The sequence below is a fragment of the Lactuca saligna genome, chromosome 3 (genome assembly GCF_052625555.1).
Source record: "Lactuca saligna cultivar CGN05327 chromosome 3, ASM5262555v1, whole genome shotgun sequence".
Lineage (NCBI taxonomy): Eukaryota > Viridiplantae > Streptophyta > Magnoliopsida > Asterales > Asteraceae > Lactuca > Lactuca saligna.
In genome coordinates, this window is record NC_136419.1 from 85,877,357 (window position 1) to 85,894,303 (window position 16,947).

The 16,947-nt window shown below is 33.3% G+C and overlaps 1 protein-coding gene across 2 annotated transcripts; it reads left to right on the forward strand.

The window, feature by feature from the left end:
• Positions 1–7,452: 7,452 nt before the first annotated feature.
• On the forward strand, positions 7,453–10,918 carry LOC145036977 (auxin-responsive protein IAA9-like). Of its 2 annotated transcripts, none has more exons than XM_078985512.1 (6): positions 7,453–7,695; positions 8,386–8,904; positions 9,006–9,232; positions 9,328–9,469; positions 9,551–9,612; positions 10,533–10,918. In XM_078985512.1, exons 2-6 carry the CDS (start codon positions 8,423–8,425, stop codon positions 10,568–10,570), a joined length of 951 nt encoding a protein of 316 aa, XP_078841638.1. In that variant the 5' UTR covers positions 7,453–7,695; positions 8,386–8,422; the 3' UTR covers positions 10,571–10,918. The 2 variants fall into 2 exon arrangements, with proteins under 2 accessions (XP_078841638.1, XP_078841639.1); XM_078985513.1 differs by having other exon boundaries at positions 8,389–8,904.
• Positions 10,919–16,947: the final 6,029 nt, after the last annotated feature.

Here is a 16,947-nt window from a genome sequence, read left to right on the forward strand (position 1 = left end):
TTGACAATAGTGACACAGGAAATCCAGAAAAGCATTCTCTTCCCAATGGAAAGGGATCGGCCATAGTCAACTCGGTTGACCAAATGGTAAAGAGAAAAACTAAGTCTGTGATAGTCCCGTGTACCATTATCAAAGGGTCCATATGTTTATATTGCCAAAGAAAGGGGCATTGGTTGCAAAGCTGCCATAATTTACCTAAGGATGTTAAAGTCGATAAGTTTGACTCTACTTCAGGTAAAGTCCACTATCTAACTCTGCTAAGTTTCTATTAAAAAAAAGGGTTTTAATTTTATTTATTTAAAAAAAATATCCTTACAATGGCATCTGTGGAAAATTGTTGCTTATATGTTTCCAGTAATAGCAATATTGGAAAGTGGATTTGATTCTGTCATTTGTGGTAGTGTCTGAATTTACCAAATGAAGAAAGTTTTTCATCACCCAAGTTTCAATTGGACAGAAACTTGGAATCATACAAGTTGTATTGTATGATGAATGAGAATTTTTTGAAAAATTAAGACTGATCCTTTGATCACATTTATATGTGAGTCAATTGAAGGACTAAGGAATTAGGTACACTGGGTGTGCACTGGTCAAGGTCCACCACAAAGATTGATTTGTCATGATTTACTAAAGATTGGTAAATATGATTATACTTATAAGGTTAAGTATAATTCTGTAACATTGGAAAGGTTCCAATGTATGGCAGAGCGAATAAGAAGAATCAAATTAGGCAGAAGGATAAAAGTTTCTCAAATCTGAAAAGATGGGAGAGTACTTTAGTATCAATTTTATGATCATCTTAATGATTTAGAAACCATATCACAAATTCATACTCTAAGGACGTCTTAGTGAATTGTTATGGCTAAGAAGAGAGGTCATGAATTGTTGGATTGGTTAAGATCAAGAAGATGAGTCATACTTCGTTCCAAAACAATTCTTAGAGTCACACTCCAAGATTGTAACATTGAGTGACATAAAGTAAGGTTTAAAACACTTATCAAATGTAGTGTGAAATGTTTCTACTCTTGTACATTTGAGATTGGTAAGTTGTGATGTCTTGGATGAGACAAAGACCAACTAAGACCAATTGTGTGAAGTGTTAGTCTTGATAAGAATCCGTACTATCCCTTGAATATTTTTTTTGTCAAGGAATGGTTCTTGACTGGGGAAACTTATATGTCAAGGGGACAGTGGGAGCCTTAAAGATCCTGAAAGAGTTTCATGATTTAATCAAGAGTAAAACCTGTAATTTATCACTAGCACACGACTTAAGGTTCGCAACCTATCGTGTTGACATAATTCTTATTTCTGTACCTACTTCAAAAAAGTTGGATTTGCATGTGAGTTATCAGAGTTCAACTTGGAAGCATTGGTGGGCCTTGTGCTACCAAGGTGACAAGAAAGTAAGATTGAATAAGTTTAATCCATGTAAGGCTGAATTTGTCACTAACCTTATCTTGTGATTATGGTTTTGACAAATTCGCATGGATAGGAACTCATACACTATAAAATCTAAGTGTCATAAGGTTTCTCTCCGATTCATGAAAATGATGGTGAGGAAACGCTTTCACTAAGTAGATTTTACGTAGATAGCAATTGTGTTATTTGCATTTTCAAAAGTCATTAGTGGAGCGCGTGTGGTTAACCGGCACGCTAACATGGACTTGTGAGAAATGGCAAATGCCTAATCAATTGAGACTATGATTACGACATCCCTTTTCATAGTTCTGAAAATTGTTTAGACACACATGTGAGCTATCTAAGAAAGGATGTATGAATCTAAATTTCAGAAGTCCAGCAGATTTCTGAAAATATGTCAGAGCTAGTGGGAGCATAAGTGTTATGCTGATAATCATCATGTTAGTGGGAGCATGATTATTATGATTAGTATTGCAAGCTAGCAATGTTAAATATAGAAAACAAAGTTTCAACCCGTGGAGTTGCAGGGGTTGAAAAGTTGTTTTGCTATAATTAAGGGAGAGGAAATTATACTTCATTTCAATTCTAAAGCTTAGATTGAGATTTTAATCATCTTTAGTCAAGAATATATATGAATTTTGTGTTGGAATGGTTCAACTTGAAGAAATTCTATATATATTGCATTTTCAAAATTCGATTATGATTACGGCATCCCTCTTCATAGTTAAATTTTGAAAACATGGCAAATAAAAAATATTGTAGCAAAAGACTTGTCTAGTATCATGTCTTTATGTCAAACATCATGAATCGTGTCCCATATGCTTCGGATATAGGATCGATTGCGTGTGCTATAATATTCATCCTTTCTAAATTTTCCAAATGCTTAAGGCATTGAGAAGGGAAAAGTCTAGAACTGGATATGACTAAAAGTGATTAAGCAATTGTCGAGGATAATCTGAGGTTTGCCAAAGATTGGTTGCTCAAGGACATTTGGAAGTATAGTGTTAATTTTAGCAGGACCATATTGACATTTTCTGAAAAGAAGTAACTCTTGTTCGGAAGTGATATTCAAAATGGGACTATGGAAATGTATCAATAGGTGGAAGTTATTCAATCTATGTAAAATTAGAAAACCTTAATGCAAGAAGGATGTTCAAAGCAATGTACTTTGAATATGAGACTTTCGTTCCATAGAAGTTGACCTTCTTTGGAATACTCTGTAATGACTAGTGACAAGGTTTTGGTGACTTTGTGAATAATCATTACAAGAGGAACATTGCATAAAAGTTTAAATTCTAACAGTTTTTTTTGGTAAATGATAGGAATCGGGGATTCTCACATTTACAATAAGGATTTAAGATTGTGAAATGAGTATCATTGGAATCATGTTCAATTGATCTACATCACAATGTAAGGATCATAGACAAACATAGTGTGCATACTTGGGGTATGGCATAACTATTGTTTAGAAAAACAAAGTGTACATGCTAGGAGCATGGGACGACTGTTGTTTTTATTCAAGTCTTAAGTTGATTATTTGAAACATTGAATAATGTGTAATCAATATGGTGATAAATAAAAAGTGGTTTTATTTCTATTCAAAAGGGTTATGAGACCATATTAGATTCGATTATTATTGTGTTTCACTTTGCATGTTTTGACTTCCAAAATAGCTAGGTTATTCTTTCTGAATGACTAAGTTATTTAAACACTCCATGGACCATCCCATAGGATGGTCCATGGATGCTCCATGGTGTATTTGAACCCATGGATCTAAGGAAATGGAAAGACATGACAATTAAAGATTTACCCTAATTGTAACACTATATAAAGATCTTATTCTTGACAAAAATCGGCCACTAGAATTACATTAGAAAGTGAAGAAAAGGGCTAGCCGATTTCATGAAGTGTAGAACTCTCTCAAGTTATTCTAAGTGCTTTGATGATTGTGATTCCATTTGAGGCTTCCACACTATTAGGGCTAGGCACTCAAGCTTCATGAAGACTTTCTACATCAAAGAGGTATGTATTCTATCTTGTTACACTCATTGTTTTGTATGCTAGATTAGGATAATACCTTAGATGTTCTTATTTGCATGTATAATAGAGAAAACATATATCCAAGGTATTTAGGGTTGCATGTACACTTAGGAGTGTTAGAATGCTCAAAACCCAACACTTTTCGGGGATATAAGGTTCGTTGGAAACAGACTTGTAACGAAGAAGCTACGATAGTTTGGAGTTTTGGAAAGTTTAGTCCTCATTGTGGAATGTGTGGCAATTAAGTACGCGAGGCGTAATTATGTGTACGCTCGACGTACTCATGTGCGTGGAAGGAATGCGAAAGCCACCTAGTATGTTGGGCATACCAGAGGGTACGCTGGCGTACTAGGTCCAGGAAGAAACCCTAATATTTTGGAGTGTCCTTATTTAAGGAACATTATGTCTTCATATCCAGTTACCATTTCCAGACCTCAACCCGCTCAAAATCCTAATTTCTATCCCTTGATCTTGCGTAACCATTTGTAAGCTTCTATGCGTTCTTGTGGGATTCTTTGAATGAAGAAGGAGTATTGAAGAGAATGGAGTTGGAGTCGAGTCTTTGGATCTGAGCTTTTCTGTGGTTGGAGCATCATTTGAAGGTATAAAGCTCGGAGCTTTCTCCTCCATTTTTATTTGTGCATAATATGGTCCATTTTAGGGTTTTTGGTCCCAGAGCTTGAAGCTTTATGAGTTGTTGAACTCTAGAGCCTAATATCTGTCCCTTTGAGTGTTTTTAATGGAGTGGATTCATAAAAATGGAGTCTTGGACATCAAAACCACCCCATGCATGAGATATGAGCATTTTTAGGAATAAAGAGTGAGAGTTTTTGTGTTTGGCACTTTCTTGGCCATGCAAAGGCTTAAAGTCATGAACTTTATGGACTATGAGCCTTTAGGGAGTCCAGATATGACAGTATAGCTATGGTATTAAGGGGTTAAGACCAAGAGAGTGGATTAAGCAAAACTGGGCATACACCCAACGTAATTCCAGTATGCCCCGCGTACTGATCTAGTGTCCTCAATCAGGATTCGCGTGTACGCTTATGTACACTGAGCGTACCAAGGGAGGTACGCCCCCATAATCTAGCCGTGGGCTTTTTGGGCTAAATCTCATATTGGGTCTTTAGTGTTGGGCCTGGATTTTGGGCTTGTTGTGCTGGAGATTTTGATCAAAGAAATATATGTATATATCTTGAGCCTTTGTGTTGGGCTTGCCATTTGGACTTACGAGTTGGGCCTTGGGAAATCCCATTAAGTATTGGGTCTTGGTGGGCCTAATGGGCTTGGGTTATTTAGGGGCTGGTTAGTGGACTATCTTTAGACCCAATGAGTAAGGGTTTGATCTCAGATTCTAATTGGGTTAATTGTGGGTTTGGCTTAGTGTTAGAAGTCGGCGTGCAGCTGCAACAATTATAGGAGTTGTTCATCATCCGAGGTGCGTCTTCTCACTATACATACCTGAGTAGTAATTTCTGTGTGACCAAAGGGTCTTTACTGGGATACAGGACCAGAGGGTCCAACTTGAGCTGTGAGACTGGAGGGTTCTCACTGTTGACCAAAGGGTCTTATTTGTTTACATTGTGATATGTGCATACTGTGTTTGTGACTTATGTTGTTATATTATTCTGCATATCTATTAATCCTGTGTGCTTATACTGAGATATGTGATATTATGCATTTTGTCTTGTGGTTTATGTTGTATATTATGTTGTGCATTATTGAGATAGGACCGAAGGGTCCAACCCGAGTCATGGAACCGAAGGGTTCCAATGAGACACATTGACTGGAGGGTCTTATTTGAGTATAGCCATGAAAGGCTAATTATTGTGTGTGGTATTTTGGGGGAATCACTAAGCTTCGTGCTTACCGTGTTGTGTGATATGTGTTGCAAGTACTTCTGTAGATTATGGGAAGGCGAATGTTTGATTGTACACACTAGTTTGAGATTATGTTTTGAGGATTCTGGGATGTTGTCAGATACTTGTGATCTTGTGTTGGGTAATTTATATACTGTGGGTTTTTGAGAAATGTGATAATGAGTTTTATGTGGTTTTAAAAATGAAAATTTTGTTTGTAAAATTCAGAGCGTTACAAATGTGCATACATGTACATTTGAATGTGCATACATGCATATTCAAATGTGCATGTATGCACATTATAGAAAAAGATCTTTTTTTTTTGGGATTTTGATCAAGCGAATGGCTTAGACGAGCCGTAGGGGTGGTGTGGTGGTGTTGGTTTTGAAAGTAATTGGCCTGGAAGATTGAAAGCACATCTCTTCTCTTTAGGGTTATCTACTAACGTCTCTACTACCACCATACTTCTTTTTCCACAACCTCACCTTCATTTTATTCAACGGCCCACTCATCATCCACATCTACCTACTTTGGCTACCTACCCCCGTTCACCACTGCTCTCCTTGTTCACACATTGGTTAAACCCACCGACAACCACATTGCCTATACATTCCCAAGAGGAATACCATGCCATGTATCTTATATATATATATATATATATATATATATATATATATATATATATATATATATATTCTTTTTCTCTTGTTCTTTCACCCTAATACCCCTAGATGTGTTTCAGAAAATATAAAACGTTCCTTAAACCACTTCTACCACAGCTAAATCTTGCCAATGGAGCCACCATCAATTTTAAAGGAATGGAAATATATATTTCACTCCACCTTTGTCGTGAACACTAAACAGGAGGAAGGGAACAAATCCAATATCATAAACTATAAATATCCACTTCCATGCAACCAATTCTCTTTCCCCCTATGCTCATTAATTCTCAACCGATGTAATCCCTTCATACGGTTCCAAACTCACACATAACACCATCACTTTTACATATTTACACATCTACTCTTTTTTTATTATTATCTTTCTCTCTTAATGGTTAATATCATAGCGTTCCCTTAAATTCATTTTTCCTTGATGTCAATGATCAATCTCCAAAGGTATCATTTGACCTTATCCCTTATTTCCTCCCACCATCTTAATTTATATAGGGTTAGGGTTTTGTTGACCGATCTCTTATCAAGAAATCGAGTGTATTAGTCGATCAATCCAGTTATAATTGAATCAAATTCATTGTTAATTGTTGAAAGTCTATATTTTTTTCTTGGTTTTGTGAAATTAAAATGCATATCAGTTGGTTTAACTATATTGCTTATCTTGTAGTAGGAAATTCACCACTTACTTGAATAAGGTTTTGTGGAAAATTTTGATCTTCTAGGAGGATAACACAAAGATGGTGGTGGTGGTGATAAAGTGGTTACATGTGGTGGCATAACTAGTATTGATGGTGTATTTTTATTGGTGGGAATATTGATGTACGAATATTGGTCGAAATCTGAGTATCTGACTGGAGAGGATGAAAGTTGTCGGAAGAAGGCAATGGTCAGAAGAAATGCAACATAGCGTCAACCGGGGTGAGTTGTTAGATCAACGAATTAGAAAGTGAGACACCCCTATAACTTTAACCATAATTATATATAAATAAATATGAATAGAAAATCTAAAATAAAATTAAAATGATAATTTAATAGTTGATTTCAAAGAATAAATTAAAGTTGTTAACATCAGAAACCAAATCTACAATGAAACTACGAAATAAATATTATTTTTACAATTTGGACATCATCCAAAAAAAAAAAAATGCAAGCTACATGAAATATTTTTTTAAAGTTTTGAGAATTAATGTAGAGTTTTTTAAAAAATATTCTAATGTATAACAAAAAAAAGTATAAATTATATAACTATAATTCAAAATAACAACTTAAAAAGCAATAGTCATTTTTTAAAATATTTAAACTTTAAGTCCTTTTTAGCACATCTTCAAACTTTATATAGTCATTTTCGTTAATATATCTCTACCTCTATCTCTATCTCTATCTTTATCTCTATATATTGTATATTCAATTGTGACCATGATCTAAAATTTGTCGGCTCAAAATTCAGAAATATTATTTATTTAATTGTTTAAAAAATAAGAAAAAAAACTTATTACATAGATTCAAGTTTCAGGGCACACAGCTCAAGCTCAAGCTCACAAACCCTTTTTGTTGCTTTCTGCTTAATGGAGGGACCTTAAAATCCTCTTTCTCTCTCTTCATCCATTCGTACCTTTCTCCCCCCCTCTTCTTCATCTCAATTCTCACCTTCTTCCTCTCGTTGCTCATCTTCATCTTCATCTTCTCCACTGACGGATTTTCAGGTATGTTTTTTTTTTCTTGATCTATCATTCAGCTAAACTCCAAAATCATTTTTTTTTTCTACTTCTAAAAGTCGAGATCTGGATTACGCTTTACAGCCATCCTCTTGCAACCTTTTCGCGATTTTTTCTAATACTTAAAAAATCAGTTTGCATGTGCATAATGTTTGCGTTCTTGTGTTCTGGATTATTTTTGGCAAAAGTTTCTTCTCTACAGCTGTCTGATTGTCCTTCGGATGATTTATTAACCGGAGCATTATTGTTTCGAGCTTTAAGACGGAATTTCCGGGCATTTATTGCATAATTTTACTTTTTTTTTTTTTTTTCCTGATATAAATGCGGAAAATAGATCTACAGCTTCCTCTATGTATGTTCTGGATTTCATCGGAAGAAAAAATCGAAGATAGTTAGGTTTTTCCGTTTACTTTTTAGCCTAGTTTGAAGGTCGATGACAACAATCGTAACACATTCACAATCAGTGTTAATTTCTTACTCATTCGTTGATTTTAGTCGATCGATACTCGATAGTTTTAATTCCCGAATTTATCAAAATCTGCTTCATTTATTACTTATATCTCTCATGAATTTCGCTTTATCCTCCTCCTCCCTAAAAATCCCCAAATGAATACTCTCAAATAATTTTTTTTTTTACTATCTAAATTGTTCGACTTTATGATTTCGTACTTATTACAGCAGGTTTGACTAACAAATCAAGAACTTTGGGCACCCGATGTCTCCACAACTGTTAGGCGTTCAAGAACACATACAAGGGAACACCTCCTTCCCCACTTCCACATGCTCCATGGAATCAAATTTCCAGAAAATCCCTGGATTAACCGAAAGAAATTACCTCGGATTCTCTGATTGTTCCTCTGTCGACAGCTCAAACGTCTCCACCATATCAGAAGTCAACAAAAACAGTCTCAACCTTAAAGCAACCGAATTAAGACTAGGCCTTCCAGGATCCCAATCACCCGAACGAGATCAAGAAAACAGCTTAACAAGCTCTGAAAAACTCGATGAAAAACCCCTATTTCCATTACTCCCTTCTTCTTCTTCACAAAAAGTTATCTCATCTGGACACAAAAGGGTATTCACTGATACCATGGACAGTTCTTCTGAAACAAAATCATCAAATCCTGAGCTTCCATCAATTAAATGTTCAACTCCTATCAGCAAAGTAAACAACAACTCCATTCCTCCTTCTTCCAAGTAAGTTAAAACAAACAAAATTTCTTCATTCAATGATTCAATGATTCAATGATTCAGTCTCTGTTTTCTTCTTTTTCACAAATTTGGATTAAAATTTACAGAGCTCAAGTGGTGGGGTGGCCTCCAGTTAGATCTTTTCGCAAGAACATGTTAGCTGTAAATTCAAAGAACAATGATGAAGTAGATGGAAAGCCTGGACTTAGTGCTTTATTTGTTAAAGTTAGTATGGATGGAGCTCCTTATTTAAGGAAAGTGGATCTCAGAGGCTACTCTACTTATCAAGAACTTTCTTCAGCTCTTGAGAAGATGTTTAGTTGTTTCACAATTGGTTAGTTAAAGTTTTCTATTCTTGTAAACAAAAGTTCATAAATCTTTTTTTGCATTTTTATATCTTAAATGAAAAAAAAAAATCTTTCATTGAAGGTCAATGTGGATCACAAGGAGGTCCATTAAGGGGGAGTCTTAGTGAGAGTAAGTTGAGGGATCTTTTACATGGATCAGAGTATGTTGTTACATATGAAGATAAAGATGGTGATTGGATGCTTGTGGGAGATGTTCCATGGGAGTAAGTGCACTAATTAACAATGGTTATTTTAGTTTGATGAGTTGACTTTTATTGACTTTTGATTTTTGTTGTTGTTTGTAGTATGTTTATTGGTTCGTGCAAGAGGTTGAAGATCATGAAAGGCTCTGATGCTATTGGTTTAGGTATACTTTGCATTTAATCATCCACTTTTAAAATTAGCAAACAATCCTTTAGGCTATGTTTGACTAACTAACTGAAAAGCTAGTTGGTAGCTGAAAAGCTATCTGGTAGTTGAAAAGCTAGCTGAAAAAAATGATGTTTGGTAAAAACTAGCTGATAAGCTGGTTGGAAGATATAGAATGACATAAAAGGAGATTTAAAAGAATATGTTTTTTTTTTATAATTAATTAAGGGTATATGCAAGAAATTTTCAAAAAGCTCTTGAAAAGTTACTCAACGAAGCTTTTTAAAAAGTTAATTTATCAGTTACTTTTGGGCTTGCCAAACATGATAATTTATGCTATGTTTGGCGTAGTAACTGATAGTTGGAAGACTAGCTGTTAAATAAAATGCTAGCTGATAAAAAAAATATCGTTTGGTAAAAACTAGCTGAAAGATATAAAATGCCTTGTGTTTCTATAATTAATTAAGGGGTATATTTGAAATTTGTTTAAAAGCTCATAAAAAGCTCTACTCAAAGTAGCTTTATAAAAAGGCTAATTTATGAGCTACTTTTTGGCTTGCCAAACATGACATCGTAAAAAAGCTCGAAAAACAAGCTAGCTTATCACATCCACACAGCTGACAGATGAAAAGCTAGCTGACAAAAAACGATGTTTGGTAAAAACTAGCTGATAAGCTATCGGGAAGATATATAATGACATAAAAGGACATTTAGAAGAATATGTTTTTTATAATTAATCAAGGCTATATTTGGGAAATTTTCAAAAAGCTACTCAAAGTGGTTAGTGGCTTGCCAAACATGACAATTTAAAAAAGCTTGAAAAATAAGCTAGCTTATCAGCTAACTGTGACATGCCAACCACAACCTTAATATAACCCTATAACCAATTGTAATATTTTTTTTTTTATGAATCCACAGCTCCTAGGGCAACTGTAAAATCGAACAATAGGAACTAGCAAAATAACGTTGGAAAATGGAAGATTAGTTTTGGTTCGGGTGGGTGGAGGAAACGGGTCGGGTCGGATTGGATTGGGCTGCAGTTGTGTTTGGTTCTCTTATTTTCCGGTTGCAGAATCCACATGACTCTTCCATGGAGATAAGTCACTTTACTTCCTTATTACCATTAAAATCCCATGCTTTGCTTAGCTTTTAATATATTTTGATTGTAGGAATGTTTGGTGTTTCATGTACTAGTTGTATTTTGTGTGTGATTTCAAAACATTAAATGTTCATTGTTGTTCCTCAAACTACATGTATGTAGTTGTAGTTGTAGTTGATTGTGTGGATTGTGCTATGATTTTGAATTCCCATTGCACCTTAGTTATTACTATATAACTACAGATAGTATTCTTCGAATGCCTTTCAACTCTTTTTCGATGTAGAGTTGTCACAAACAAAGTTGAAAAATCAAAATAGCATTTGCAAAAAATTGTCCCAAAAACATAATATATGAAAAATATATTATAATTGAATTTTAATATTTAATTTATGATACCTTAACCACGAACAATCGTTTGATAACAAAATGCTTTGGCCTTTCTTAAGGGATATAATGAGATTCCATATTCAAAACAACATCATATTTATTGCATAATGATGTGATTTTATTCTTGCAAAACTCCTTTAGTTACAAAACAAGTCTCAATAGTATCAACCTATTTTCTTTGCAAAGCAAAAGCAAGACGCTAATCGTTGGTGTATCTAAATCTAGTAGACATTAATCGCACCATAAAGATAAAATTAAATGATTCTAATTAGTAGAAAATACCAAAGACTTTTGAGTTTCAACCATTCTCTCTAATCATCATGAGTACTTTAACATTTTTGTAGGAAACAAATTGATGACACTTAAAATAGTTTTGTAATTAAATTCTAAATGGGTTCGCCAGACCTCTTTAAACAAAGTTTTTGATTTAACCCCGATCTTGTTTCAATGTTTGATCTACTTTTTGAGCTTAAATTTCTTGAATCATTTCTCTCCTCGTGTAAGATTCTCACGAAAGCATTTGCAAGCGTATCAAAACGCCAAACACACTTGTAATTCTTTTTGACAATTGCGACAAATATTAGTTGAAGTTGATGAGAACAACAACAAAACTTAATAAATAATGAGAGTTCAAACAACAATCAAAGTCTTTACTCCATTTATCTTGCCCATTATGTTGCTTGCCCTCTAAGATTAGATGGGTTCAAATAATGTTCTAACAAGTAAACTCATATTGCATTTTTAAAAAGATGATAGTGGTAGCATAACTAACATGAACAAGTCCAAGAAACATCTAACAATTTTTCGTGTTTTTCGTTGATATAACACATATAACACAGACAAAGAGCCATTTGCTTCTTCACGATACTTAACTCATCAACATGGGTATTCTTTTGATTTTGAAAACCTTGTGTGAAGCGTAAAATTGAGCTTATAATTTTTTTTTTATTATATATAAGCAAAATTACTCATAATTAGCGAATAAACCACAACAGAAGCCCACCAGATTCCAAAGTGCTTTTCGATTTCCAATGAAAATTTATGTTGCTAATTCCTTTGTTTATAGTACGTAAACAAAATTTCGAGCCCCCTTCACAACGCGAATATAGTAAAATATTCATCACCAAGATCCTCTATAATTTGTTTAGTTGTTTTTTTTTTATTTTAGCACAACAATCAATGATCTCTTTTTTAATCATAGTACATGTTAATAGGCAATTACCCGAAACAATTTCTACTTGACATTTGAAACATCATTTTGTGCTTTATCGTAATAGATCGCATAAACAAGAATTTGAAGCTTTCATTTATATTTTGTCATCGTATGCTTTAGCAAAAACATGTATTGATTTCTTTTTACAATCTCTTCATTTCATATATTTCTCATAAGCCACATTATGAGCTTTTTTAAGTCGCAACTTACAAGCATGTTTTGTAAGCTATTTCGTTTCTTCTACGAACGAAATCCTCCATTAACAAATGCATCTTCTTATAGATTAACTTTAACTTCACATTTGAACAAGTAAAAAATAAATAAAAAGTTGCACCATTCTCTATACTCTAATCTGACCCAATACCATTTTTTAAACCAAAACATACTAAGGGAGTGTGTGAAATGTTCATTGACTTATTGAAGTTTGACACAGATGATATAGTGTGTTAAGTGTTGGTGTATCTAGATTTCATAAACACTTATCAACTCAATAAGAAATTTTTTAAGGTATTTATTCCTTACTTATTAACTTATTTACAGAGTTCTCAATAAGTTACTTCCATATTACACGAATATACGTATAAGCACAATTTGCTAAACACTAAAAAGATATCTTATCAACTTATTATGTTTTGGTATTAGATAAGCTAATCAAAATATTTTTTAGACTCCGTTTTAAACAATCTCAAACACCCCTAAAGTGACATTGGTCTCCAATACCTATCGTGTAGGACATGAATGACTTTTTGATTGACAAGGCCTAAGAATTTATGCTTGCTTAACATAATTTCATCGATAATACATGTTTAGGTGTTGTTTGTTTTTTCTAAAAAACCACTTCAGATCACTTATTGCTGCGCCGCGCAACACTCGACCCTTAGCAGTTGTGTGTTTTTCAGAAGACTTTCAACTTAAAAACTGTTGCGTGTGTGCTACGTGGCGTAGCAATAGACCAACTGCTTCAAACTTCTTCACACCTTACTTTAGCTTACTGCAGACGTTAAAAAACAAACATAATTTTTATTAAATACTGCAGCCGTTTGGTCCATCTCTTCTACTACAGAAGGTTGCAGATGTGGTTAGCAGATTTCAAGCATATTTGCTTCGAAAAAACAAAAAACACCTTATTAATCTTTCACGCATCTCAACTACCAAAACTTGTATCATGGTAAAGAAAATGAAGTTTCTTAAAATTTCATTTTATTTAAAGGTTAGTATATAAAAAACTTTATATATTGAGTTTTATTATTATTTTTTTAAAACTAAAAGTAAAATTTATTTTTTCATGAAAGAGACCTTATGTTTTTTCGTTTCATCGAAAAAAACCCTTAAATTTTTATTTTTTATGAAAAAAATCTTCAACCTTTTACTATTTTTCTAAGAAAACCGTCAGCGTTTCACAATTTTTTTTTGGAAAACAAACCGCTAACCATGCTAAATAAAAAAAATAATATATTTTTCAGGAAAAATAAAATAAAGTTGTGGTTTAATCCAAAAAACACAATATATAAGGGTTTTTTTTTTTTTTTTTTTTTTTTTTTTTTTTTTTTTTTTTAAATTTTTATGATATCAACAATTTATTAACATAAGCTGTCGAATAACTATTTGAGTGTGAGATTAACCGTTTAAAAAAAGTATATTATTTTCCCTTCTATTTTTTTATGTAATTACTCATTATTGATTTATTTCAAACAATGCCTACAGTATAAATTATGTAATCAATATTAAATAACCACTTGGCAATAACATAACAAGACATGTATTACACAATCAAACTCAAACTTGATGATTATAATTCTCTAAAGGTCTAAACAGTAAACTATTTATTAAAAACAAAAAGAAAAACATCCCTGAATATGATATGGCTATGTTCGGCAATTGAATAAGACCACAAATCGACGATCAATATTCACGAATTGACATTGATTTCAATTGGGAAAAAAGAAGCAGCGACAATCGGCAAGAAAGAAATAAATGGGCGTTAATTCTTGGGATGTGGGCCCTATGTGGCCATGTGGGCTTCAAATGATCCATACCTATGGGCTCTTGATCAAAAAAGGAAAGCATGTAATATGGTCTTTAAGATGTCATTATACTATAGCCCAATTAATTTTTGCTTTTGATTTTAAATGGTAAGTAAAGTTTTTTTTAGTGGTTCTATCATATAATCCATCAAATTACTATGGTATATGTTAAATGGTGGTGATGGTGGGACAAATTCAAGATTTGGGATTTTATTTTGCACCCAATTTCGAATTTTATTTTGCAGCACCGACTCTTGAAATGACTGTAATATGAAGATCAAGGCATTGAAAATATGAGTACTGATATACAATTAAATCGTAATATTTAAAAATAGAATTGCTAATAACATGAGGCATCTAAACATCCAAGTGAGCAATTTGAAATAGAAATGTACCAATAGTATTAGACACTTTAAACGGAAGAAACACATGTTTTCCAATATGACATAAATTAGATAGTTTATTGTTTTTACAAGGATCGAATTTTGCAAAATGAAATGTCTACACATGTCATGACTAGGGTGACCAATATGTTGATGCTAAGTTGAGACATATACAAAAGCTTAAGAAGAAGGAAGCATGACTGGATAAAGATCGTTAGTTCTGTCACATCAAGGAAGAGTTTTGCTAGTTTGAAAATAAACCAAAAACATTAAATTCTAAAGAACATTTGTTTATCATAGTGATTTTTCGCGTATGTATCAAACTTTTGATGATTTTGGGGGTGTGATGAGAATGTTTTTAAGTACAAGAGGCTAACACGTGTTTGCATGAGGAATAATCATGTATTTTAGATCCATTACAGACTAAAACCAAAGGTGAAATATAAATTTTATTGTTAGAAGGATCATTTAGGTTCGGATTATTGACTAACAAGCACAATAGGAGATGAATCATTACCCGACTAATTTGCAACAAGTTTCGGTTCCTCCAATAATAAAATAGAACGAGCTTCCAAAAATGATAGGAAGGGGTGCATGCTTGAGGAGAGTAGCCACATGATTAAATTTTTGTGGAAGACCATTAATGACATACATTATCAAATTTTTATATTTCAAGAACATGAGATTTAATGTTATCGAGAAGGTCAACTAATGATTTGATTTTAGTAAAGTAAGCAACGATGTTGGAGTTTTTAAGCTTTAATGTTACGATGCTCGTTGTCAACCTCCATGGCTTTTGAATCTTTTATCATTCGGAATAGAGCTTCAAGATCCTTCCATATTTTCCAATCATGAGATTTCTTTTTCAAAACCATCTGAAGAAGAGGTTAAGAAGTTGTGTTGTACATCAACATCTTCACAATATTGTCGATTCTTTCCCATACGGTTTGATCTGAAGTAGTAAGAGTCTTTTCATTCGGTTCTTCCAAGTGAACAAAATCACCAAAAACTTTATAGTGAGTTTCAAAAAACACACTCCATCCATCATAGTTACGTCGATGCAAATCAAGGATCAATGAAATCGGTGCCTTGATGTTTGTTATACCATGACAACAATTTTGTTCAGTTGTCCCTCACCCATTGATGATCATGAAACATAAAACAATATAAGAAGAGAAGGAAGAAAATGAGAAGGAATTGACACCGAATGAGAGAAAACGGTGGCTAGGGTAGAAAACTAGGTATGCTTTGATACCATGTAACAATAATATAATTTCTACATGATTTTCCTTCTCATTCCAACGATATAGATATATACACTACTACAAAAAGAGCAAAAAGACTCGGTTAAAAAGCCTAATCGAACCCGGTTTTGCATCCGGGTTTGTTGTGGCCGGGTTATATTTGAAAAGTCATATAGAACCTGGTTTTCTACCGGGTAAACCCGGTTTCGATACATAGAACAACGTCTTTTAGCGAGCCAAAATCAATTTTCCACCAACATATCACCCGGTTCTATAATAATAAACAAACGGGTCCTTTACCCTTTTCCAAAAAAATAAAATTAATACACAATAAATAATCATATTTTCATTCACATGGCACCCTAAGCATCCAAATGTTGTTAACATAAGATCAAATTTTGCCAACATACACACATTAAAGAGCAAGCAAATATTGGATACATTCAAGATAAAACGAAATATTAAATTTAAATTGAATAGTTGCCCATAACAATAATAAAGTTCAAACAGTAATGCAAATATAAGTTAACTAGTTAAGCAATTGTTGCAGCTGGAAAAAAAAATAACTTGAACAACAATAAAAAAAACAACATTGATGGTTCCGGTCAATGTGAGTCATCCAATCACAATGAATCCAACTTTCACCATTGTTCCTTTTGTTTTGCCATAACTAAACATTAAAGAAGAACCTGGTTAGAACATTATGTGCACATTAGTTATTCTTAGTTTATAACACATTGATCAAGGTTAAACTGAAAGTTCGATGCTGTAAGTATTAAAAACTAACCGATATGTCTTTCTAGAAAACCATATCTTTCATATATTTGTTCAGAAATTGTGTTGCCCACTTAACAACAATTGAAAACAAGGTGGTTTCCGAAAAAGGAGTGGTGTCCTTCCAAGGTGTAGTAGTCTATATAAAAATATAAATTACAATTGTTATATAAAAAAATAGAGTCTATAGTCATATACAAAAATGATAA

What these genes read in the sequence shown, in the direction of transcription:
- LOC145036977 (XM_078985512.1), top strand. Translation starts at nt 8,423, where the DNA reads ATGTCTCCACAACTGTTAGGCGTTCAAGAACACATACAAGGGAACACC. An exon ending in GTTTAGTTGTTTCACAATTG is followed by an intron (nt 9,233 to 9,327) that starts GTTAGTTAAAGT and finishes CTTTCATTGAAG; the next exon opens with GTCAATGTGGATCACAAGGA. An exon ending in GTGGGAGATGTTCCATGGGA is followed by an intron (nt 9,470 to 9,550) that starts GTAAGTGCACTA and finishes TGTTGTTTGTAG; the next exon opens with TATGTTTATTGGTTCGTGCA.